This window comes from Eptatretus burgeri, chromosome 12, assembly GCF_056783735.1.
Source record: "Eptatretus burgeri isolate ZD-2024b chromosome 12, Ebu_testis_v1, whole genome shotgun sequence".
Taxonomy (NCBI): Eukaryota; Metazoa; Chordata; class Myxini; order Myxiniformes; family Myxinidae; genus Eptatretus; species Eptatretus burgeri.
Window position 1 is genome coordinate 74,656,862 of NC_140972.1, and position 27,119 is coordinate 74,683,980.

General features: G+C 43.2%; 2 protein-coding genes across 2 annotated transcripts in view; one reads left to right on the top strand and one right to left on the bottom strand.

Annotated features, from left to right (window-relative positions):
* The window catches only part of LOC147015922 (uncharacterized), a 74,342-nt gene that overhangs the window by 34,759 nt on the left and 12,464 nt on the right, over positions 1–27,119 (top strand). The window lies entirely within an intron of this gene.
* IMMT (inner membrane mitochondrial protein) overlaps positions 8,996–27,119 on the bottom strand; it is a 62,824-nt gene continuing 44,700 nt past the window's right edge. Inside the window, exons 6-14 of the mRNA XM_085848537.1 lie at positions 26,506–26,642; positions 21,537–21,637; positions 21,097–21,223; positions 19,866–19,971; positions 17,206–17,414; positions 16,269–16,400; positions 15,988–16,117; positions 15,452–15,780; positions 8,996–14,152 (exon numbers count right to left, since the gene is read on the bottom strand). Of these exons, the coding sequence (XP_085704663.1) occupies positions 13,865–14,152; positions 15,452–15,780; positions 15,988–16,117; positions 16,269–16,400; positions 17,206–17,414; positions 19,866–19,971; positions 21,097–21,223; positions 21,537–21,637; positions 26,506–26,642 (1,559 nt within the window). The 3' untranslated portion in view covers positions 8,996–13,864. The remainder of the gene's footprint in view (positions 14,153–15,451; positions 15,781–15,987; positions 16,118–16,268; positions 16,401–17,205; positions 17,415–19,865; positions 19,972–21,096; positions 21,224–21,536; positions 21,638–26,505; positions 26,643–27,119) is intronic.

The window sequence follows — 27,119 nt, forward strand, 5'->3', positions numbered from 1 at the left end:
GACTTTCCTCGTCCCCCACACGGCGCGGGGAGGGGGGAGTGAGAGGGCACGCCCCTTTTTGGGAAGCTTCCAGAAGGGAGGTGGAGCCAGAAACGGGGCGGGGCAAAGGGCGGAGCCCCGCTTTACAAAAGGCGAACAGACCCGAGGCTCGGGGTCTCTTCTCGGTTCATGCTGGCTCGTTCGTTCTTGGTCTCGTGGCGCTGGTCACCCCTTGGGCTTCTCTTCTCCCTCCCTTCGTTTGGACCTCTTTGTTTTGGGCTTCTCTCTCTCTGGTCCTGAAGCCCCTTCTGCCCTTCAGTCTTATGCTTGTTGGGTCGTGGGTCGTGGAAGCACCAACAGCAACGCCGGAGAGAGCTCGCTTACCACGCCAGGGGCCCGAGGTCAGGCACGGCTACGCAAGGCCGTGGGGAGTCGACGTCGCAACCTGCCCACCGTCGCGCCACGAGGGCGCGGGTAAGACCCTTCGGTCTCACGGGACCCGTTCGATCCTCCAGGTCCCGTGTCATAAAGGTTTATGAACCCCGTCTACCTCCCTGCCTTTGGGGAGGGTTTTTCTATGTTTTTGTATGCATGCTGTGGCACCGTTTCCTGCCAAGTAGAAACTGTGTAAGTAACTGTGCATGTAAATTGATCCTTGTTTAGAGACGGTCGTATTGCTTTTGTTTTCTATTTCTTGCTTGTGTTGTGTGTGCAATATGTGCTTTAAATAAATGTCCTTGTGTGAAATGTATCCCGTTCGTCATCTTTTTCCCTTTTGAAAGTGCCATCTTGCATCATGGAATAAATTGGTAGAGGGGTGTAAGCACCCGGTAAACAGAATCACATCCGTCGAGGTCAGCGATAACACCGCTCGGTTATCACAGTAGCACGGAACGGACCGCTTAAGCGGTTCGTGTCCTTGGCCGACCGACCTGCGGCGAGGTACAATTGCCCGGTCGACTACTCGCGCAGGTACTTAGGTAGGTCGAATTTGGCGAGCAACCCTATCCTGCGCGGGTGGGCAATTGGCACGATCATGGTGAGGTTAAACCCCCACCCGTGACTGGCTCCTGGCGGTAGTTCCAGGAGGGTCACGACTGAATTGTCTGTCCGGTGGGCGACGCGGTTGCGATTGGAGTTACGCAATCGCTCGCACGCCAGGCAGGCCAGAATTCGTAACAATATTATGGACTTTTGAAATGCATTTGTATCAAAGTATGATTATATGGCTGAGTTACCGTTTTTAACATTCCCAAAATATTGAAAAACTTTTGGAAGAATGACAACATAGCTCAATAAAACACAACTAAAGCATTACTTACTTTTGTCCCCATTATGGTGTATACTGTATAGACATATAGATTTAATGGTTAGGGTGGGCTGACTTGGGATCCAAGGGTCCTGAGTTCAAATCCTCCCTCTCATTGAATTAACACCAGGTGAGGTTGACTCAGCCTGTCATCCTTCTGAGGTCGGCAAAATGAGCACTAGCTTGCTGTGATGATTGAGCCATTCGAGTATCCTGCGTTGGAGTGGCGACCCGTCCCGGATTGTGCCCAGTAGGCCAGGAGATTGCTTAGGCAGCACCGACGCCCTGCATAGAGTATGGTCCCAATGGATGGATGGATATAGATGTGACATAATTTTTCTTTGTGCGTTTTCTCGACAAAATTATCGCATCATGGTCTTGCACATCAATTATCTTTTGTCTGGATCCTATCGTTCAATAATTAAGCTTTTGTTCAGTATATGAAGTATGACCCAGTATCCAAATGATGCCAATCCCCCTGAGATTCTTCACGAGTCCACGAACGTTCAGGGAAAAGAGATTTATCGCATTTGCATCATGTTGAACAGGGAGCATAAAGCATCAGGAGAGAAACATGGGCTTCCAAGACAAAAATGCCAAGAGGAGAAAGTCCAACAGATTCAACCCAGTGCAAGCAAGGCGGTAGGTTGGCACACTTCTTTTATTCTGTCTACAGGACACATTAATCGTCAAGTTAGCAGAACAATTTAATGCATGGTATTCTCGCTGTGATGCAAAATCTGCTTTAAGAAAATACAAATCATGGATATATCTAATATCACATTTGAAGCAAAAAAGGAGGGAAGAGAGGGGTAAATTCAGAAGAGTACATTTGAGAAACAGAAGGGTTGATAGGATAGAAAAGGAAGAGAAGCAAGTGCTTGGGAGAATGGAATGGAATGATGCAGTCATGGCCAAAAAAATATTGACACCTTGCAATTTTTTTCAAATAACTCACAATTTTCTTTAAAAATAAGTTGAAATTGACAAAAGTATCCGTGTCCACAATTTTTTATTTCACTGTTAATATCACAAAACCTTTGTTTTTGATTCAGAACTTAATATATCCTTTTAAATCAGAAAATAAAAAGAAATGGCATTGACAAAATTATTGACACCCAAGACTTAATATTTAGTAACACAGCCTTTGGACAAAATATCTGCAGTCAAGCACTTCCTATAGCCAAAAATGAGCTTCCTACACCTCTCTACTGGAAGTTAGTCCCACTCTTCTTGTACAAACTGCTCCATTCTCCCAGATTTAAAGGGTGCCTTCTCTCCACAGGTGTTCAATGGGATTTAGATGTGGACTCATTGCTGGCCACCGAACGATCCAGTGTTTTGTCTTGAACCATTCCTGGGTGCTTTTTGAAGTGTGTTTGGGGTCATTGCCCTGCTGCAAGACCCATGACCTTCGACGGAGACCCAGCTTTCTGACACTGGGTTGAACATCGTGCTCCAAAATACCTTGGTAATCTCCTGATGACATGCACACATTCAAGGCACCCAGTGCCAGAGGCAGCACAGCAACCCCAAAACATCACTGAACCTCCTCCATGTTTGACTGTAGGGAAGGTGTTCTTTTCTTTGAAGACTTCATTTTGTTTTCTGTAAACATAGAGATGATGTGCTTTACCGAAAATCTCTAAATTTAGTCTCATCTGTTCACAGGACATTCTTCCAGAAGGATTTTGGCTTGTTCAGGTGTGTTTTGGCAAACTCCAGTCAGGCTTCCTTATGTCTCTCTATCAGCAGTGGGGTCCTCCTGGGTCTCCTACCATAGAACCCCCTTTCATTGAGTTGGTGACAGATGGTGAGAGTTGAAGCTGTCGTACCTCGTGTCTGAAGGTCAGCTTTAATCTGTTTGGCAGTTGATCGAGGTGCTTTCTCCACTAATTGAACAATTCTTCGTTGTAATCTTCGATCAAGTTTTCTTTTGCAACCACGTCCAGGGAGGTGGGCAACAGTGCCAGTGCCATGGGCCTTAAACTTCCTGATAACATTGCGTACAGTGGACACAGGAACATCAAGGTCTCTGGAGATGGACTAGTAGCCTTGAGATTGTCCATGCTTGGCTACAATATTGTGCCTGACCTCCTCAGACAATTCTCTGGTTTTCTTTCTTTTCTCCAAGCTCATTGTGGTACACACAGTGACACAAAACAGCAGAATGACTCCATTTCTCCATTCAAACTGGTTGAATGAGTAATTTTTATATTGCAGGCACCTGCAACTCACCACAGGGAAGTTCAGTTCCAAAGTAAAAGGAGAATCACCTGCTTGAAATCTAATTATGTCCAACAACTTCTAAAAGGTGCCAATAATATTGTCTGGGCCATGTTAGGATTTCAGTGTGGAATAAGCGAAGATTAAGTCATTTTTTCAGGGTTTTTTTTTTTTTTGTTTTCTTCCACTATAAACCAAGGAAATCCATATGCGGTACCAAAATATTTTTTTAATTTCAACAATTGTTGGAAGAAATGGTGCATTATTTGAAAAAAGTGCAAGGGTGCCAATATTTTTGGCCATGACAGTAGGACATTTGTGATAGACACACACACAAATATATACAGAAATCAAAAACTATATACCATCTTGTCATTCTGCGCTAACTTTTGGGTTCCAGCTGAGGTGCTCACACTGCTTGCAATCTCAAAGTATGGTTGCCGAATGAGGACTCCAGCTCTCAGGTGTTCGCCCGTCATATCTGAATGGCAATCTTCAACTACGAAGGGCAACCATTATTCCAATAGGCTGGAGATCAGGAATTGCATGCATGTTGTGTGGGTCATTTTAGCTTCAGAATTAGAGTGCCAGCCACTTCTTGGTTAAGCGTTTATAAAAGTGTGACATGATTTCTGAAACAAAAGGAACATCTTTTAGTTTTGCTTTTGGTGAAGTTTTCTTTTTTTTTTCCTTCCTTTATTGCTTATGGTGCCGTCAATAGCTTGCCTACTCTTCTCGAAGGACACCATGGGATCTTTAACATCCACCAGCGAATGCTGGCAGACCAGACGCCCGTTTAACGTCCATCTGAGGGATGGCACACACATTGATGAATCGCCCTACCTGTGAAACACCTGGACACATAGAAGCGAGTGTGCATACCTCTACGCCATTCTGTCAGCCCTTTCAATTTTCAATCATACCCCTTGAAAATTTCTCTCAAAGGTTTCTGATCACATCGATTTTGGGCTGACAGGATATTTCAGAGGTAGTATATTATTCACCTTTTGAGGGGTCTCAGCTATGATTACTCTGTAACCAGACTACAAATTGTCACCCTAGTGTTTTGCAGCAGGTCATTGCATCGAGTAAGCCTGGTGTTGGCTTTATGGTTAGGGTGGCTGGCTTGGAATCTTAGGGTCCTGAGTTTGAGCCCCGTTGGCTGTTGAATTAACACCAGTTGGGATTGACTCAGCCTGTCATCCTTCTGAGGTCGGCGAAATGAGTACCAGTGTACTAGTATAGGAGCACTGCATCAGCCACACAACCGCACCCCAACAAATGATAGCTACCCGGCAGCCAAGCTGCCAAACGCAAGAAGATTACATTGAGTGATCATTCCCCGGGTGGATGTTAACCACCCAATCAGTTTCTTGTGAAATTTGGGCTCAGATCTTCTACACATGGTCTTCATTGATGGACAGTTCGGATTCATTGATGGACGTGGAATGAGGCTAGCTTTGCAGGTGGTTCGAGGGTTCAAAGGGTTAGCATGATTGCCTAAAAAAAAAAAAAACGAAAATAATATTTTCACAGTTGGTGGACATGAAAGCTGTCTTTCGATGAAGAGTAGGCCAATTATCACAGTCATCCTGGACAAACTCCAGAAATTCCTGCCCAAACCTGCTTATGCTCAAACTGGACGACAGTTTCAAATTTTATCAATTCTACGGTGGACATGCAGAAATAAATTGGTCCAAATGCTCTGAGCCTCAAACAACAGGTTACGAGGCAGTCCTGTCTCATTCTCGTGATAATGACAACCATCTGGCACACCGACCTGCTTTCCATTGATGCCATCAGCCACCATCATCCAAGAACCTGCACACTCATCGCTGAGCGATTTCCTTCATTTAATACAAAGAGCAGCCTCTTCGTGTTATGGATTACACTCACCACTTGAGACCAAAGTCCTGATGTCTCATCTGGCAATTCCTGGTAAATGGAATCAAAGGTTACAAAAGCAGTGTATGATTAGTTTGTGTGACTCTTATGCAGACAGCACTTGCTGCATACTCATTTGAAACAAACAGTTGACCTGTTGGTTTTATCCCAGCTTATCTTGAGCCCACACCATCTGTTCTCTGAAATGTTCGCTTTTGACATCAGACAACACCTTCATTATCCACCTCCATCTCTGCACATCTCATTTATCCCACTTTTCTTAAACTTGTGCATCATGCTTCCTACCTTTCTTGTTTACAAAGTCTATGCTCATGTAAGAGCAGGAAGGCAATGTGACTGACCAAGAAAGGCAACATACAGTCAGTGGGACAACAGGTAGCCATTGACAAGTAAGGCAATGAATATCAAAAGAGGAAAAAGGGGAATGGAGGAACACAGCAACCTATAAGAGAAATTGGATTGGAGAAAGTTAATAGGGGTATAAAATATCAGGGAAATATCGAGGATGACATGAGATGGTATGTGCAGTTCCATCCAGAAGGCCTGGAGGGAGGTGAGTGCACTACCCCAGGAAGGAGCTTCCACAACTGGGAGCAAAGAGGAACAAATGAGTAGAGGTGAGCAGCAATTTGGAAGTTTAACAAGGAAGGGGTTGCTATTAGGTCGCATGCAACCTCAGGGAACTGGGGAAGGATGGAGGGTTGAAAGAGCAGAGTCTGTAAGAATGGAATAAAGACGGCCGAAAACAAAGGTCAGAAGATTCAACAGGATTACCTGCTACTTCCGTATGACTATGACGATGACGATGACGGAGCCACAAACCTTGTGCTTCAGTTTATTTGTGGGAGAAGCTGACGGTGTGCTTTACCCATTTCTGCTTTTGAAAAAAAAAACATAAGCGTCAATCAGCTGTCAGCACAAATATCTCACATTGTCATCACTCCCCATTAATATTCAACTGCTCAAGACCCAGGCACACACAATCTCTTATTACAACAGGATCCTGATATTGCAGCTGCATATGGAATATTGCTCGGATAATCCTCATGCAATATCAAATGAAATAAAGAATCATATCTCTTCATCCAGAGTTTGAAATTGGAATTTTGTTTGACCATGACTATCAGGCAACATCGCCCCCTTATGGGCTTAAAAGAGAGATAAATTTTATACAGACAAGTGAGGCCATTTCCCAGATCATGTACTGTACTCAATTTCACCCTAACTATAAACATCCTCATCTATGAGCATAAACAAAGGTAACCCATTCCTACCTGCACACAGCATGACTTGCACAAGATTAATTTCTTTGAAATCGAAGCAAAGAGGACGAATCACAGGAATGAGGTAGCCATGTTTCACAATGAAATCAAAGCCGAGATTACTTTTGTGTTCCCTTTTGTTCAGAAAGTGTTCCCTGCTGTCGAAGAATATATAATCAATGCTACAGTTAGATCCACTGCATGAAGCTCGCATTTTCGCTTTTTCTTCTTCCTCAAACCTGGAAAGAAGGGCTCTGAAAACTCGTATATTTATGGTTAAACGGACACTCACTTTGTTCCAAATCGGTTATTCGCTTTCCAACCAAGTAAATTGACGCTCAGCTTTCCAACCGTACCATTTCTATTATTCTACTACAGCAGGAACCCTTTAGAATAAAGTGTGATGGACACACACACAGATGGATGGATGGATGCTTCTATTTTAAGTAATATATGGGAATTAGGGCGGGGGGGGGGGTGGGAGAGAGGGGTCATTAGGTGAGCCTTTTACTTTTTTCCAGTTGTCAAGTTACTAATTCACCAAAAACTGAAAAGTACTATAATCTCAGTACAATCCTGTTTCTTTTTCTCTTTCTTATAATGAGTATTGTTACCCAGCTTCGGCTCTCATTGGAAGAATAATCCACATAATTAAAATACAGTTTGTATGTCTGTTCACCTATAGTCTCAAACGGCTTGGCCGATTGCCACCAAATTTTGCAGATGTCCTGGGCCACCCAGGGTCAGGTCATGGGCAGCTCCCCCCTCCCACCCTCCACCCACCACAGGGTGGGTTGACTACTTACTATTTTCCCTTGTGCACATCGATTACCGACTCCTGCCAGAGGGAGGAGATCATTACTAGCCACTGGCACAGTTAATTTGCTCAGTCAGCCCACCCCACCACCTGATCCCTCCTGGAAGGAATGGGTGTTTATAAACCGAGTTTGCTTGCTGGCTTGATGCAAGCTCCACTCCTCTACCCACTAAGAGGGTGTGGAAAGCTCTGCCTTTCTCCTCAGAAAAAGGGCATTGGACAGGAGAAAATTTCGGGCAAGCGCACATGCAAGGTCTGCTATCTTCTTCGAAAGGTGTAGGACATCTATCAAGTACATAGTACAATGTGAGTACGTCCATGAAGCACATCGTGCAACATAATTACCAGCACAAAGTACGTTACCAGACTCGATGGTATAATGGTTGGAGTATCTGCTCTGAGTCTGGGAGGTCGGCGGATCAAATCCTGGCTGAATTATACCAGACTTTTAAAAAAAAATAAAAAAAATTTAAGGTACTTGCTGCTTCCTTGCTTGATGCTCAGCATTTAAAAGAATAGACCATGGACAATCCCCACCAGTTGGTATCTATGGGGAAGAGGAAATTCCTCAGGAAATACCCTGCTGAGTGCATTGTGGTGACATGGCTGGTACCCAGAGTATCCTGAGAAATGACGACACTTCCTCCAAGCTCAGTGGCTGCGTTAAGTGTTTGTCTCATTCGTATGTCGATGTGTGTGCGTGTGTGATTGAGTGGCAGTTCCATTACGAGCCTTCGTCCTTGCATATGTTAAAAAAAAAAAAAAGTGGTGCCAGGCACAACAAATCCCGCCCATTTAAGGCATAAAGTTATTTTGGGGATCAAATTTAAATTTGATACATCCTTAACCTGAATGTTGATTATAAGGAATACAATAAGGAATATTTTAGTCTAGTTTGACGTCAATTAAACCATTTTTGACGAAGTTATGACCGTAAAATGATTTTGACCTTTCAAGGCCACGTAAGGTCAAAAGGTCATGGTGTCAAATGAAAGCCAATAAAGGACTTGATATATGTCTTCCAGAGTAAACACGCATATTCCTAACCTTTTTTGATTTATAATGGAAAATTTGTAATTTTGACCGATGACCATGACCCCCAAAACTTCGGACTCTACCGATCTTCACAAATATGCATTTTTCACAATAGGAATGGGTATGATTATAAGTGACATACAGAATGAGGTTCACTATAAGCTTAGTTTGAAGTAAATCAGATCATTTTGACGAAGTTATGAGCGAAAAACGATTTTGATCTTTTCGTGACCTTGACCTTGACCTTTGATCCAATTGGACCCAAAAGTTAATGGGGTCGTCCAAGGTTCATTGCCCACCTGTGGATTAAATTTGATCATGTTTGCTAAAGCCGTTTTGCCGTAAAGTTGCTAACAGACAGACAGACAAACAAACAAAGACAAACAAACCGGACTATTACAATATCCCGCTCCCTCCCTCCGGGGGTGGGATAATAATAATAATAATAATAATAAAAGCATATCGAATTGCATAATTTATTAAAATGATCCCGATATACGATACAATCTTTGCATTCAGCAAAGTTCAACCACTTCAAATCCACATTCTACAAGCTTACCCACCAGGAGGGTGGACAAACAGCTTGTCATACCATAAAATGGTATCCAAGTGCTTCAGAAGCAAGGATGGGGAGGGATGGAAAGAACTACAGATTATCTTGTACGGAAACACAATCAATGGCCTACTTGTGTTCCTCCACAGCATTATATTAGGGAAGTTAGAGCATAACACCCAAGGGAAAAAAAGAATCAGACAGAGAAGAACATACACAAGATATAGATGACACTGTCCTGTCAGAGTAAGCTTCGCGTCCCACAGATGCAACAGTGCCTTTTAAAGAAGAGTAGGCCGTTGCTGCTGAAATCCCTAACAAACTTCAAAATTCCTACTCCAAGAGTTTCAGCAGCACCTAATCTCGAGTTAAGAATGGCATACAGATTTTACGTGTCACGACCAAAGTATAGAAGGATTTACTGCGATGCAAAATAATAAATGCATTTTGAAAGAAAGCTCTTTCAATAAACGAAACATAAAAACCTTCCTCCCTTGCTCATAACTTCACTCTCTTCGGTTGCAGGTTTTCAACCCAAGTCTAGCTGGAGGATTCAATCGGGAGCTGCAAAAACATGCACAAAAAGCACACCTCACAGGTCACCGAGGACCTTGACATGGTGCAGAAGCATCTCTTTGAACCCAAACCAAGGGCGCTGCTCCTCAGTGATGTTAACATAAAAAATTACCCCCGTGCAGGAATGACGGTCATCTCTGTGAGAAAATATATAGCCTCCTGAAGGTAGGGCAGTTTTTGCAAACTTTGAAGTCACGTGATGCGAAAACGAAAGCGAATATTGAAAATCCGGCCCGACAAAATTTAGATATTGTCCCATAGATTTATATGCCACAATCCAATTCAAGATCGCTTGAGAAATGTCGGAGATAGATTTTGAAAATCGTCATTTTCACATGAAAGTCATTTTTGCATTTTTTGCCAACTTTGAAGTCACATGACACGAAAACGAAAGCGAATATCGAAAATCCAGCCTGACCAAATGTAGATTTGTCCCATAGATTCATATGCCACAATCAAATTCAAGATCGCTTGAGAAATGTAGGAGGAGATAGATTTTGAAAATAGTCATTTTTGCATTTTTTGCCAACTTTGAAGTCACGTGACACGAAAACGAAAGTGAATATCGAAAATCCGGCCCGATCAAAATTTAGATATTGTCCCATAGATTCATATGCCACAATCAAATTCAAGATCGCTTGAGAAATGGCGGAGGAGATAGATTTTGAAAATCGTCATTTTCGCAACGGACGGACGGATCGAAGGACATCTACACCCATATTATTAGGTCATGCTCGAAGAGATGACCTAAAAAAGGGGCCTAACACTCTGCTAACAATTGAGTGGAGAGACATACTCCGCCAGCACCTCTTACCTCCTCCGCAAGCGCCGCACGTGTGTCTCACCGTTCAAGGATACAAATTTGATGGCGCACCAATAATTGTCAGAAAAACAAAATACGAGAATGAGCAGTAAATGCCACTTTGGAACGTGTCTAAAAAAAGCATGTGCACATCAGTAAAACCGAGTCTGCACAATGTGCCGCAATGTATTAGGCTTGTAGCAAGGTATTATGTACACATTTAGGACACGGGGGACCAAAAAATGAAAGTCATTGTATGATTAAGTTTTGCATATCATTTGTTAGCCAACATCATGGGATTCAGGATCTATTTGGGCAGAGCTTAATTCTTCCTCTTTCTATTGCTCTGACAGGGTCAAAGTTGGTTATCAATTATCTGTATCAAGGAACCACTCATATCATTCGAAAATTGGTTTAATGGCTTAGATATGTATTATACACTAATTGGAAACCATATATATGGAGAATATTTGGTTAACCTGATATTTGACCTTGAGCAAAGAGGTCAAGGTCATATTAAATTAACAAATTGATCAGTGTTCATTCAGGTCATAAATATATATGCACATAAACTTAACCATAGAAATACATGCTGTGATAAACTAAGCTAACATCTTAGGATTAAAAGTGCAGATTTCTTTAAAACGTTATGTACTTCCTAACGACCTTTGATATCGATTTTTATATCATAGGGCCATCTTGGTAAACTTATTCTATGGTTATAAAATCAAGCTTACAGCTACCAGTAATTTTGTAGCAGCTTGGTAAATGCAATTTGTTTTGTACTTCCTAACATTTTGACCAAATCATGTGAGTGAACCTAAAAACTGGTATGTAGTAATGATCCATGTTGAAACTTGCCATTTTAAATCATCACTTTATGCAGAAGTAAATTGCTATTTAAGATGTTCTATCAGATGCATTTCAAATTTCTGGAATAAGATTTTGTAAGCTTCACTATGATTGGGGGAAATTTTGCAAAATCTAAGATTTTACACATTTGAAGGTGCCGAGATATGCAGAAGGTCATAAGAAATGTACTGTTTCGAGGAATTGTTCTATTCTTATGTATAATGATATATATCAAACAAAAAATGCATTTTCAACCATTTTGGACAACATATACAATCAGACATGCAACACATTTCTAAAAAATGAGCTATAAAAATTACCCCCGTGCGGGAGTGACGGTCATCTCTGCGAGAAAATATATAGCCTCCTGAAGGTAGGGCAGTTTATGCAAACTTTGAAGTCACGTGACACGAAAGCGAATATCGAAAATCCGGCCCAACAAAATTTAGATATTGTCCCATCGATATATATGCCACAATCAAATTCAAGATCGCTTGAGAAATGTAGGAGGAGATGGAATTTGAAAATCATCATTTTCGCATTTTTTGCCAACTTTGAAGTCACGTGATACGAAAACGAAAGTGAATATCAAAAATCTGGCCTGCCCAAATTTAGATATTGTCCCATAGATTCATATGCCACAATAAAATTCAAGATTGCTTGAGAAATGTAGGACGAGATAGATTTTGAAAATTGTCATTTTCGCATTTTTTGCCAACTTTGAAGTCACGTGACACGAAAGCGAATATCAAAAATCCGGCCCGACGAAATTTAGATATAGTCCCATAGATTCATATGCCACAATCAAATTCAAGATCGCTTGAGAAATGGCGGAGGAGATAGATTTTGAAAAACGTCATTTTCGCATGAAAAATCGTCATTTTCGCATTTTTTTTGCCAACTTTGAAGTCGCGTGACACGAAAAAGAAAGCGAATATCGAAAATCCAGCCCAATCAAAATTTAGATATTGTCCCATAGATTCATATGCTACAATCAAATTCAAGATCGCTTGAGAAATGGCGGAGGAGATAGAATTTCAAAATCGTCATTTTCACAACGTCAAAGGCCTCGTGACCTTGACCTTGACCTTCGGTGACCTTGAAAGTCATACCATCGTGTAAGTCTCATCGACCTCTATCAGGATCACTAATGACCAGATCTCCCGCTTCAACTTCATTGTGAACGGACGGACGGATCATCACCTCTCCTCTCAACACCAATATTATTAGGTCATGCTCGAAGAGATGACCTAAAAATGGAAAAAATAGCCTGTGTTTGGATAAAAAACATGCTTTGTAAGCCACTATATCCATAGGACCAATAGCAAAGTGTACATTTTCTGAAAGCACAGACACTTGGGCATTACACAACATTAAGATTGTTTATCTTATTAAAACTGGGTTCAATTTCTAAGCTTTCTCCTCATTTAGGACCACAGTGTACACAATACCATGCTATAAGCCATTAACGAATAAGAACGAACACCTGGTTAAAAAATAAATTTAAAAACCGCTTTTAACAACTTGTTGAGCACATTGGAAACCAGTGTAAGTTAAACCTTAAAGCTTGTTACCAGGAGTGCACATATGGTGTTAATAAATAAATAAAACAAACAGCAATGGTACATCTTTGACAATGAAGGAAACCTCCAACTAGAACCAGGTCAGCGCAAGGAAAGAGCAAGGACAGGTTTAACACAGGTAGAGGAACAGATATGGCTGTCCAATGCACAAAGCAAAGAAATAGCTCATTTGCACACAAGGCATTTGAGGATTTCACAATGGATATGGGAAAGGAAGGCTTCCGAAGAAAAATAACAATGGCCATGTAAAAAAGACCAGGCCAAAAAAAAATAACTGCTTCGCAATGGCTGCTCTCAGATTATTGTTAGTTGATAATTTATTTGAAATTATAGACCACATAAAGCGAAAGATACCAGTCGAAGAGAAATGGAAATGTCAGACTCCTTTTTCCTCTTAGCCACACATATTTTCTCCAATAATACACCGCTTCACACACCCCACACACCAAGCTCTACTGCAAAACAAAAAAAAAAATTTGAGCACAACTTGGTACTTCATCTTAAAACATGACTGCTATTTTGCAAAAAAAAAAAAAAAAACCCAAAAAACAACATTACACATATTTCAAACACACCCGCACACAGTTGGTTCAAAGTCTGACAAAAGTTTCCTTCCCTGGTGTGACAAAAGGAATCGGGTGGATAATCAAGCTAACTCTCCAAAAAGATTTGCAATGCAAAGTGGTTTTACTCTTTTATTTGCTGCATTTCATAACAAATGAACCCACACTTATGGTTCAGTGTCATGCAACTTTGCGTTACAATATGCAGTCATGCTGTACAATCATATTTGACAGTGCAGAGGAGGTATGCAAATACATTCCCATTCCTTGCCCTCCACCCCACCCACCCCATCCTCCTCCAACCCTTTATTTGGTACAATGGCCCACCGAATAATCACCATCCTTCAATCTCTGTTACGCCGGCCATGACTCTAAACAATGACCACCTCTAGGTAGGTGCTCTCATGGCTGTGCAACTGTGGCAGACAGCCCCGCTGCTGCAGCGAAAGACAACATAACACCCAAGGCTTGCCGTGTCTCCAGTGTGACCTTTGCCTCGGAGAGCCAGCCGTCAGCCACCCGGCGAGCCTCACCAGGCAGCGCATTCACAAGGCGTGCCGCCCCCTCAAGGTCGCCGTGCTCAAGGCAGTAAGTGGCATAGGCGAGCAGCAGGAAGGGGTCTTCAAGCTCAACAGATGAAAGCCCTGCCTTAGGGGGCTTTGTTGCAGGCAAATCCGCCATGAGGAAAGCCTGCCACGTTGGTACAGAGATAAAGAGGAAAAAAACAAAAGTGCACTGGAATGCAACAGCATAATTCGTTTAAAGAAGCAAAGACATCAGCGATTAAAATTCTACCACCTGGTAAACACTCCAAAGAAGCAGAAAATCAAAAGGTATTTGTTTGCTGAACAAGAAAATCAAACTTGTACAAGGTAATTGTCTGCAAGCAGTAAAATCAAATCATGATCACAACATTGGTGTCTTAACCTTTTTGATATGAAATCCTTCCTTTTCTCCAAAAGCCTCATCTCAGATCACCAATTCGGTTTGAAACCAGGTGACTCTACCTTGGACATGCTGTTTCTACTCACCCAACAATGGATGGAGGCCCGCAATGGAAGACATGAGATCAGGGTAATCTCTCTGGACATATCTGATGATTATTATCCTGCCTTGCTCTCCAAACTCCCAGCCTAAGGCATCCAAGGCCAACTTCACATATGGCTTTCTGACTTGGTCTACTCTCGTAGCAGACGTATGGCACTCAATGGAATCCTTTCGTCTCCTCTCCCTATCAAGGCTGGAATACCCCAAGGTAGTGTTTTAGGCCCCATATTATTCCTATTGACTCTCTGGAAAATCCTCTTTATCTCTTTGCTGATGACTCCAATTTCTGCTGTGACAACTCTCATCCTTCTGACAGATAGGCAGCAGCTTCTTTCCTCTCCGCAGAACTTGACAAAAATCACAAACCGGTCAAACACAATTTTGCTGATGTATCCACATTGTCCACCCTTTGCTTTCTCCCTTAACCCTCATCGTTACCTGCATCCTCGTTTGTCCATCTCCGACTACTTTCTCCCTCTGCCCTGCTGTTATTGTTTCTCCTTTCTTCTGCTGTTCCCTTTGTTATATTGTGTCCTGATTTGTTCTGTGTAATCACTCTTCCACGAGCCGAGACCATGTTTGAAAATATATGTATATATATTTTGTAATCTTTGTTTTTTGAAATAAAACAATGCACCAACATTCGTGACATTTTTCAGGAACCGAACAGTATACACTGTAGAGCTCAATTTGCCTCATTGGCGCTTTCAAACACCTTCATTTTAGCAGGACTTGGACAAAATATTACGGCATTTTACGTCATCTCGACGAATCAAATTTGCTGCTCGCAGACCCACCCGTGTCCTTTTTCTCGAGACTGTGCAGGGTAATATGTTCTATGAACTTTCTCGAAAGAGTTGGTACCTAGAAATAACTCTTTCTTGGAAACAACTTCAGTCAACAGATTTCAGTGCTGTGATGCTGTGCTTGAAAAGCAAGTACCTGCAGATATGACAGAAGGTATTGGTATAGGCTGTTCCTGTCCCCATCCACGAGTGCCACGCGCCGTGCCAGTTTGCGTACATGAGAAAAGCGATGCCGCAGGGCGTCCTCCGTGTAGATGCCTCGTTCGGTGGCCAATTGGGGCACAGCCGCCATCATGGCGGTCGTTACGGCCAGGTTTGGGCTGACCGCTTGCATCGCATGTAGTGCCGCAGCCAGTGGTGCACTCGGCCCGTCGCCCGTCGGTGTACGCAAGGACTCTTGCAGGAAGTCTATGGCCTGCCAAAGCCCGTGTGCAAGACGCACTTGTTCCTCACGCTCTGCCAGCCCTGTAGGGAAACACGCAATCCGGCTATCAGCTTGACTAAAGAAAATTAAAAGTACGACATCAAAATGAAAGGGAAATGTAGAACAACTTCTCATTGTTAATGACCGAAATACAAACACCAGGGGTGAAAAGTTTTTTTTTTTAAATATCAACAGAAAGTCGTCATAAGAATCCATAGACTGTTAATGTTAGACTGCATGTTGCGTACCTTCCACAGAACCCTCGATGGCCTGCAGGCGCCTTTTTGCAGCCTGCACATCTTCCATCCGGGCAAAGTGTACCTCTTGAGAAGCGCTGCGCAGTGCTAGCTCTTGCTCCTCCAGCCTGCTCTGCATTACCTGTTTTTGTACCGAAGCAAACATGACATAGGTAGGACAAGTCAAGCATACACAAACCAAGCACTTTCCATCTGCACCATCTCATCATACAAAGAAGGTAATCTCAGGATATTTCACTGCACCAACTACAATCTAAATCATTGCAATCTACCTGCTGGTATTTTGCATGAAGATCATGTTCCTGTAGCTTCAGAGCCTCCTGGAGGTGATCTGCATGTGCAACGGTCTGCCTTTTTAGCTGGGTCCTCATCTCCATCTCCATTGCATTACGCAGTTCCACGACCTACCGCACATAGTGGGGAAACAGAAAAGGAAAAAAAAAAAAAGAAAAACAGAGCAAATGGTACACCCAACATTTTTTTTACTTTATTCGCAATTGCAACAACCATCAATCAGTCTCTCTCTCTCTCTATCGAGTGCAGCCTGTGGCTGCTGGTTGCATCATTGGTTGGGACGAAGCTATGCCGCTGATGCAGTGTCCCCTTTACCAGTACACTGGTGCTCATTTTGCCGACCTCGGAAGGATGAAAGGCTGAGTCAACCTCCTGGTGTATTTTAATTCAGCGGCCAACGGGGCTTGAACTCAGGACCCACTCAGGACCCTAGGATCCCAAGCCACCACCCTAACCACTAAGCCAACACCAGGCTTACCCATCAATCAGTTATCGATCATAACTGTAACATGCTTTAAATAGATGCAGATGTCATTACAAAATGGTCAGAGTAAATACAAACAAACTTTATCTTTTTGGGCATCAACAAGAGTGCTCAGGTGTGAGCAGGATAGCATGCCTTTGAGCTGCCAAGTTTGGGTTCAATTTCTGACTCGATAATGAGACTCGGGTGATGCATCACAGACTATGCTTGTATTTTTTTATAGGGGCCATAACTGGCTGGCCCGTTTGATAGCACCCATTTATGGACATTAAAAACAATCCCAATGTTTTGAAAATTGCAGGCCAGTGTGGCTCAATACTCTCCAAAAAAAAAATAGAATCTGGGCAAGCCACCCAGCATACTGTGTCCAAGAATCACCAGCATTTAATATCTCTTCGATGAATGGTACCGAATCATAATTGGGAGTGTACCTGCTGCCTCTGCAGAGCTGACAACTCTTTCCTTTGCTTGCCCAGCTCTAATTGAAGTCTGTCCTCCAGCTTACTCTGGGCATCCCTTTGTTGCATGTCCTGCACGGATTCCTGCCTCCGGCGCTCCAATGAGAGGTCACCCTCCAACTGCAGGACACGCCGCTGTGCCACGCCCAACAACCTGGAAACTTCATCTGCACCGAGCTTGTCTGGAGAGATGCGGCAACAAAAACAAGGAGCTGATACTCGAGGTCCCTCACCTTTTGGGTGGTATTAGGAATACATCTGTGTAATATGAAAGCAAAATCTTGAACGTTTTGTGAAATACCGTGTGCACAAGCCAAGTTACTGAGATGGTTGCCATGGCAACAAAATTCAGCCAATCACTGCCGTGATCTAATCAGGCTGAGATAATGTCATGAGTAAACGTTCAACTGTTTTTGCACGAAAAAGTACCCAACAGCGTTCAAACTGCGTACTCAAAAATACATGGATGAATGATCGGTCGGTTGGTCGGTCGGAGTTCATTTTAATGTCCCCCGTCTCCGACGCTCTCATATGGGCAAGGGACAAAAAGTAATGTTTCACATCACGAAGAATAGACCAAACCACTATTGAGCCGATTTAGCGAATCAGTTTTATCGAGTTATGCGTACTAGCAATACAATTTATGCAATCTCTCAAATATATGTTCGCAAAATAATACCATGGTAATGCCCCACTATTCTCACCCCCAACCCCCAGACCCATTGAAATCGAGTCGATAAACTTATTGAATTAATGTTCTGACAGAGCACAGGCATGGCGGGCCAAACGGCCTCCTCCTAGGTTCAAACTTCTTGTAATATGCCAATGAAACAGAAAACAACACACAGACACCCTCTTTGGAGTGAAGAGATGCACTGGGGCAATTTGTACACAAAATATGTAACCTGGACAGGGCCATATTCATCTATCCATTGGGACCATAGTCTGTGCAGAGCGTTGGTGGTGCTTAAGCAGTCTCCTTGGCTATTGGGTACAATAGCATCGCACGCAACTGGACGGGTCGCCACTCCGACACAGGATAACAGCAAGCTGGCACTCATTTTGCTGACCTCGGAAGGATGGCAGGCAGAATAAACCCCACCTGGTATTAATTCAACAGCCAAGTGGGACTTGAACTCAGGATTCGAGGATCCAAAGCCCACCACCCTAACCATTAAGCCAACACCAGGCATTTTGTTATCTATAGCAATTCAAAATTAACCATTGCATTGATGCCTGGCAAAATAATACAAAATGTGTGTTGAAAGCCTTCCTGGAGCCATGTGTTGCTATTCTCAACTGGAATTTTTCAAGACATACGATTCGCAGCATTTGCTGTTGATGCGGGTGAGTAACGATCAAGGGAGTTTTTGTTTAATCATTTCAAAATGGTACGAAGATAAAAGTAGCTGCCTCCTATCGAAATACAAACTAGAACAGCACTTGGTAGAGCGGATACCTCTGCCAGGCTGAACAGTTTTCGTTTTATATCCCACTGATAGGCTGGATCTGTATCCAGATCTGAACCAAAATTTAATCGTCTTGTTCTTGTCATCTACCAAACCTGTCGACCAAGTTTCACCCAAATCTGTCAAGAACGTTTTGAAATATCATGCCATATTTGTTTGATTTTTTTTGGCCCCATCTCTCAATGGTGAAGAATAACTTAAAAAAATTTAGTATCTGGATTTAGATGCAGATCTTCACCAAAATCTAATCAATTCGTCCTTGTCACACACCCAACCTGTCCATGAAGTTTCGTCCAAATCCATCCTTACCTTTTTGAGATATTTTGCTCAGACAGACAGACAGACAAACAGATAAACAGATAAACAGATTTGAAAACATAACCACCTTCCACCTTCGGTGATAGAAGAAAAGATGAATAGAGGTTCTTAGGTTCCATAATTTTTCTCACTTCTGTACATCTATTTCAATAACAACATGGCAAACGTTATGCGTACAGGCCATGGAGGCCAACATGCAAATACGAGTGGAGGCCAAGATTTATAGATGTCGAGTTATGGTCATCTTACAAATCAAAGGAAACCTGGCATCAAGAGGAACTGGGGTAACATTGTGTGTGGCTAAGTGCACGGGGTTCGGTCCATAAACATTTGCGGTTAACCAGCGAATATTCTGGATCAGAGGAAAGCTTCCCCATGCACCATCACTGTTTGCATAGATTTGATGTTATTCCATGCTTGCTAGTAATACGTGTATAGCAAGCAGTACGATCTCGGCTGTTTGAGAAAATTGCAGTTAAAATGTCATATTTCCTGAGTAAAAGTGTACCGCTGCACCTTCAAGTGCTGTGACAATGAGTTGCCTTAAAAAAAATTTTTTTAGAATAATCAAGATTTATAACGAACACTGTAAATCGAGGGCTTACTAATTATTGGTGCTGACAATGTGTTTGTCTGACCGTTGAGCACGACTAAAGAAGCCTACGTCCCACATTTATAAACACGGACAAGTATTTTGGTAGAAAGAAAACTCACAGTCGTGTGCTTGAGCTTGGTATTAGCATGGAGTGTTAATGTGCAGAAGCGTTCAAGGTGAGAGTCTTCAAAGCATGGAGGTATACAATAGATGAGGGAAGACTAACAATGTCATGAAAGAAGGTAACTCACCCTTAGAATTCCACCCAGGCACCATTATGTCCAACTCTTTCCAAAAGGCCTTGCTCCATTGTTGAGCCAGCTCTTGCTGCTGAGTCTCTGCCTGCACTGCCACCACCTGCCGTGGCCACAATTATAGCATTCAATTATCCAGGAAACATGGAACAAAGACTTACAGTTCACCCGGAGCAGCCATGCAGTACCCAATATTCTCTCTCCAAGAAAATATTGAACATCTCACGCAACTTGACTGTGCATGGAACACAATTTACAAACACAGGCAAAATGCTTGACAAATGGTGGAAGCCTTGCTTTATTCAGTGTTAATGGTTCAGTCTAAGGCAATCAGTGTGATGATTTCTGAATGAAGCCACAATTTTTTTTGGTATATATATATATAGTCGAGGCTCATGGAAGAGAGCTAGTACAATGAGCAGATCAGGACGCAACAGGACAAAAGGAACAGTTTCAAGGAAACTCTCAGGAGGAAAAACTGGAAATATGGATGGAGGAGGGATTGGAATTGGGGGCGGGGGTGGGGGGTGGGGGTTAGCGAGGTTAGAAAAGGTCATAGTTTTGGGTTGGGGATGATCTGAGATGGTGGTGGCAGCGGTTTTGAAGACCTAGAGGGAAGAATGACATTGGAGAGAATGTGGAAGTTGGTTCCACATGTGGGGGGGGGGGGGGCAACGAATGCAGTAATCAAATTTTAAAAAGTTGCCATGGATACATCAAATTATCCATTTCATTAAGTTTAAAATTTAAAATCTTAAATCAAAGCTTAGATCAATCAGATGAAAACTGACGATTTTTTTTAGATTAAAATTAATTTTAGAACTTTGACATCGAGATGACCTCTGATCTTTTCATCTCAAAAAATAATTGGCTTCCAAATTCAATGACACATTGCACAAATGATGTTCAACTTTCAAGTCAATCAAATGAAAAATGACGATTTCAGAAATTTGACCTCAAGATGATCTTTGACCTCAAAATCAAAAGGCTTCTCAGTTGTAACTACCTCTATAACCTGGTAAAGTTTCATGACGATTGGTTTGGAATTGTGACCTGCAGGCGATTGACAGACAGACAGAATAACAAAGTCGACCAACAAATATACTTGCAAATCTTCAATTGTTGTTGTGGTGTGCTCAAAATCTTCAATTTTGCAAGTAATAATTTCACTAAAGTTGTGCATTAGCAGGAAGCAATTAAAGCAACTCCATCCATCCATCCACCTCACCTTGCCCCCAGCACTTTCCAGTTGATCCTTCATTTCACGCAATTCTTTCTCTGCGAGAAGCACTTTTGAGCTCATGCCCTTCTCTCTCGCCAATTTAATCTCATCGCTGAGGGTTTCCAACTCCTCCCTACAGAAAGAACAAGCGCACAACCAAAACAAATGGCTTTGTTGTACAGCATGCAATGACAAGTGGGACACATTTGGTAAACGGCTCGGTACTATTAGTACAATCCCATAAACCTTTTTAGAAATTGTGCATACTGTCCCTGCTGAAGTGACTACCATACAACACTGTACAGCAAACCTCATTATCCAGTGAAATTGTACAGTTTGCTCATCCACGATTGTACGCATCATTTTTTAATTAAAAAAAAATTTTTTTGAAACTCCAGGTCTTGATCATTAATACAGGTTAAAGGATGGCCCATCACCCTGCATACTTTGCTTGAAGAAAGGAGGATGTGGCTTTATCCACAGACTGGTTTCGTATCAACATGGCTTCTTCTATGTCTCTCCACTGCTTTGTCTTGTCCATGAATGGCTGCTCACCACATGAAAAAGGCTCAGGGGACACTCTAATAGGACGACAGATGATTAGCATCCAAAACAGACTTAATGCCAGCGTTTGTTTCACTGTAAAGATGGGTTTTGATGCGCGAAGTGGAAAGAAATAGTGAGTCAAGACTGCTGGAGCGAAAATGTCAAGGATTTCTAAAGAGTTGGTTTGAATAGGGAGGAGTGTTAAGTGAGAGCTTGAGGCGCTTGTGGGTAAAACAACAAAAGGACAGGACATGGCCGAACGGAAAGAAGAGATCATGGTGTAAGGAGAATAAATGGGAATTTGGAAAGTCATCGAGTATTTTGAAATGAATGCAATGGCATGTGGGGATCCAGTGGGGGAGAGATGGCAGAGGGCTAACAAACGAGTAAAGAATGAGGAATGTGAAAGACCAATGTTAGCGGGGTATTGCAATTTATCGGATATATTTGGGATACTACAAGACCAAAGAAGAGGTAATTACAGTAATCAAGATGAGAGATAATGAGTGCAGCAGCCGCAGATGGGGAATGACTATTATAAACTCAAATGGGTTCGTTCTTTTTTTTTTTAATACAGTGCTCTGAAGCTCATAAAGCATCCTATGCAAGACAAGGCTATTAGCAGACATGAGTAGACTTTGGTGTTACAAAGACATTACCATTCATTCACGATGGAGAAATCAACACAACATGGAATTTTAAGCTGACATCCCAGCATCACGAGATAAGTGCCGAGATAGGAATGCCGAACACCAGCCTCGTCCGAGCAGGTGAATAACCACACTGGGGGCCTCAGAGATATACATTAATTTCATGTAAGTTGTCGTGTGCTCATGGTTATTACGGCACAAAAAGGCTGTCAAATACCGACTAACCCTCACATCCTTTCATATTTGCAAACACAAAAACCAAGCCACAACTGGAATACACTCAGGAGAGGCGCTGACTCACGCCATTCTGTTTCTCTCCTTAGAAGTCATGGTTGTTTTGTAATTTGATATGCCTGAGGATGGGGAGACAATGCCTAAGTTAGGGTGTATAAAAATATTTTTTAAAGCTTTGTTGGCATCGATATCTTGTTTTATTTTATTATTAATGATCACTTCTGTTTACAAAACAAACAAACGAACAAAAAAAAGCCCTACAGTTATGCTAATTCTCAGACGCAGTGAGGCACATAGGGCTGCCAAGGCAGTATCATTTGGCTGAAGAGTAGTCCTGGATGGGTCGACAATCAGTGGCAGAGTACTCAAATGGCTTATGACCCCAGGAAGCTGGTACTAATTTTGCCAATCTCGGAAGGATGACATGCTGAGCCAACCCATATACAAGATATGGATTAAAAACATGCGTCAACGTCCGTGGCATGAATAAATAGTCTTGTACTAACTTTCCTTTTATATTTTTCCTTGTGAGCTCATAGTTGTACTCATTGAAGACATTCACAATATGAAGCTCTTTTTTTTGTATACAGTCGAGGATTGTGGAAGAGCCAGTACACTGAACAGATCAGGACATAACAGGATGCAAAATGATCAGAAGAGACAAAGAGACAGACAAACAAACAGACAGACAGACAGAGAGACAGAAGAAGAGTTGAAGGCCAAGGTAGAGGGAGACTTGGACAAAATGGGTGTGACAAAGAATGGGGAGGTGGGGCAGGATAAGATACAAAGGGTGGACAAGATGGATATAGAAAGAAAATGTCAGGAAGGAAAACTGGAAATTTGGGTGGAGGAGGGATTTGGGTGGGCTAATGAGGGTAGAAAAGATCATGGTTTTGGATTGGGGATTATTTGTGTTGATGATGAACAGCTGTCTTGAAGACCTGGAGGAAAGAATGACATTGAATAGAGTGTGGAAAGTGGTTCCACAGGCAGAGGGGAAAAAGGAACGAATGAGTGGAGGTGAGCAGATCCTCACCTAAATCTAATCTGTACAAAATCTGGCCATTCCAGCTGCCCTTGTTATCCGCCAAAAAACAGACAAACAGAAACAAACACAGACGGGATCATCACGATACTCAAGTGCTCAGCCGATGGCGTGAGTAATAATTCCCATGTTTACAGACATAAAACAACAATTGTGCCATGACATCTCTCCTAATCATTAAAACAAAGAAATATATATACAAAATATATATATATATATATATATATATATATATATATATATATATATATGTACATATTGTTGTGGTCGGGTAAGAAGACCACGAGGTGGGGGATAGGTCAAAGAAAGTGACCAGAGGTCAAATAGGGTGAAAATCGGGGTGTTTTAGGATGTTAGGTCAACATTGGGTTCGTTTGAAAGGCGATTTCCTTGAATCCCGATTTAGCGCGACCCCACGACGATCGCAATGACATTTTATGGACCTCAACGATCACGTTATAACGGGGCCACACTGTAGTCGTTTATTATCAATATCAAGTATTATGTACTGTACATACAGTAATTGTATGTGCTATATTGTACTTTTATACGACTGACAGCGCTACGACATCACAAGGCGATAGGAATTTTTCAGCTCCATTATAATCTTATGGGACCATCGTCGTATATGCGGTCCGTATTTGACTGAAACGTCGTAAAGTGGCACATAACTATATAAATATCTAGTGTTACGTCTGTGGAAATTCGCATTACACCATAAAGGGCCCGCAGGTGAGATATCTCTAAGTACATGTGTAGTTAGCCCAAACCCGTTGTATAGAGGGAATTTATGTGATTCATCCGGGCTGCGACGCTTTGAGTTAGCCATTTTTTCTGTTCTATCCTTGTTTTGAACCAACCACGTCTCAACCGCTATCACACAACAACCACGCCACCGCCACAATCTACACTCCCACATCATCGCATCACCGCCATTCCCAAACAGCACCATAACCATCAAACCACCACCGAAAACCCTCCATCACCTTCACCTCTCTCCTTCTACGGCCATTCCCGCACCACCTGTGAACACTGAACGTCGGGCTGGCTTGGGCCCGTTCGGCGTTTGATGCTGAGTGCACCGAGCCGCGAGCGCAAATGGCGGCCTTTCTGAGGGGAAAATTTGGATCAAAAATGCTACACGCCCACTTCTCCTCCAGCCAATTAGCGAGTGCGGGGCGGCTTGGCCCCGCCCCCAAGCGTGTGTATGTGAAGTCTGTATATGCAAATTTTAGGATCAGGAGGATCCTAAAATTTTAGGATCGTTCATGCCCATTTTTGCCCGAGCAATGACTGACCGGGGGGGGGGGGGCGTGGCCCCGCCTCCAATCGCGTTCTGATCCTAAAATTTGCATATATACTTCTCCTGCCCGCCGATAAAAAGGCAAGCGCAAGGCAAAGAGCGGCAGAGTCGAGTCGGTCGGGTGAGGAGAGTGCAGAGCTGAGAAGAGTTGCAGGAAGAGTTGAGTTCTGGAGTTGCCTGGAGAGGGTCGTCGAGAAGTGGCTGTTGGGGATGCGTTGCATTGGTGAAGTTGAGGCGAGTGAGAGCGGTGGAACTGCAGGCAAGAGAGCTCGGGTCCGAGGCAAGAAGGACGGCGGTCGGCGACGAGGTTGCGGTGTGGGATCGCTCGTCTCATCGCGGGACCCAAGCCAGCCAGCCACTCCCCTCCCCCAGGGCATCAACAATCTCCCTTTCCCCTTCGCTGAGATAGTGCAAAAGGGGGCCCCGTTCCCACCCCCCCCCCCACACGTGGTGCCAACGAAACCCGCCAAGGAGCACGGAGTGGGGGCACAGCCGCACGGCCACATTTGCGGCACACCCGCCAACGCGTCACGAGGACGCGGGTAGGAACCCCCCCCCCCACCGCCCCCCCTGGTCTCGCGGACCTGGCCGCTCCTCTCGGTCCCGCTCACATTTGGCCTACGGGCCTGTCTGCCTCCTTGTCTATGAGGGCGGCTTCTTTCTTTTGCTTTTGTGTAAATGTGTGTTGGCGCCGTCTGTGAAGTAAAACTGTATAAGTGTTGCTGTGTGTGCGCGTAGTCTGCATTAACTCTGCGTCGTTGTTGCTTTTATTGTTTTGGTTGCTTTATGTGCATTTTGACTGTATGGCTGTATATACGTGCTTTCCGTGTGCCGGGAAATAAATGTGCATTGTGTGAACTGTTTTCCCGTTTCGCTACGTATGAAGGTATCGTGGTTCAAATAAAAGGGGAAATAAAATAAAAAAGGGGAGAAAATGATTTATCAACCAAACTCAAAGCCCATCGCAACGCACCCCCCGTGTCTTCCCACTACACACGAGGAAGGGATCTATCTGCATGTATACTAATGGCATAACTAACTCGGGACAACTGTCTGTTGTATGCATACGGTTCCCAGAACCGTAACTACACACACACACACACACACACACACACACACACACACACACACACACACACACACACACACACACACACACACACACACACACACACACACACACACACACACACACACACACACCATCAATGATTGTCTTTGTGCCAAGTACGAATAAAATCAGTCCATATATGTCCAAGATATGGTTGCGAGCGCGCACGCACGAAAGTGGAGACCAAATCCATAAGCCCCCATTTCGGACCAAGTCCAACAAGGGCTAATCCATCCATCCATTGGAACCATACTGTGCAGAGCATTGGTGCTGCCTGAGCAGTTTCCTTGGCTATTGGGTACAATCCTGGATGGGTCGCCACTCCGACACATTATACCAGCAAGCTGGCACTCATTTTGCTCACCTCGGAAGGATGACAGGCAGAGTCAATCCCACATGGTATTAATTCAACATCCGAGTGGGATTTGAACTCAGGATCCTTTGATCCCAAGCCCACCACCCTAACCATTAAGCCAACACCAGGCACGGGGGGCCCAATAACTGCACGAGATATCATACAAACCTGTTTCTGTTCCAGCATGTCCCTAATGCACTGTGCATGGTTCTGCACAGTGCCCACCGCAACATCCTGGGCTGCAACCGCCTCCTGTGTGACAGTCATACACCGCTCCAATGCTGCATTCAGCCTCTGCATTGGGTCTGCAATGAGAAACAGGGTTGAAGAAAAAAAATCCAAGTGTAATACGAGCCAAATTGTTCCCAAGATATGACATTTGAAAGATGGCTACATTGTTGACTGGTCTTTCACAGTCATTTTTTGGTGTCTGAGACAAATAGCCAATGCAGACATTTTCAGAATGCTTTGCAACTCTACTTTTATAATGAAACAGAAAAATCACTGTCAAGATATTCGCGACAACATACTCAGAAGGTTGACCATTGAACCGACCTCGTACACCATGGGGCGCAAATTATTTCCAATATTTTTCTGTCACAGAGACCCACACATCTCTTTCTTGCCCGGGCGAAAGTAAAATTTGGAAGGTCCACTGTCAGTCGTGGGGAATGTTGGCATATTGACGGTGTTGCTCAGAAAAATCCAACAAGAATTTGGTGCCCTTCCCAACGATATGATGCAAACATGACATGTATTTTAAAAGTCTGCTTCAACTCACA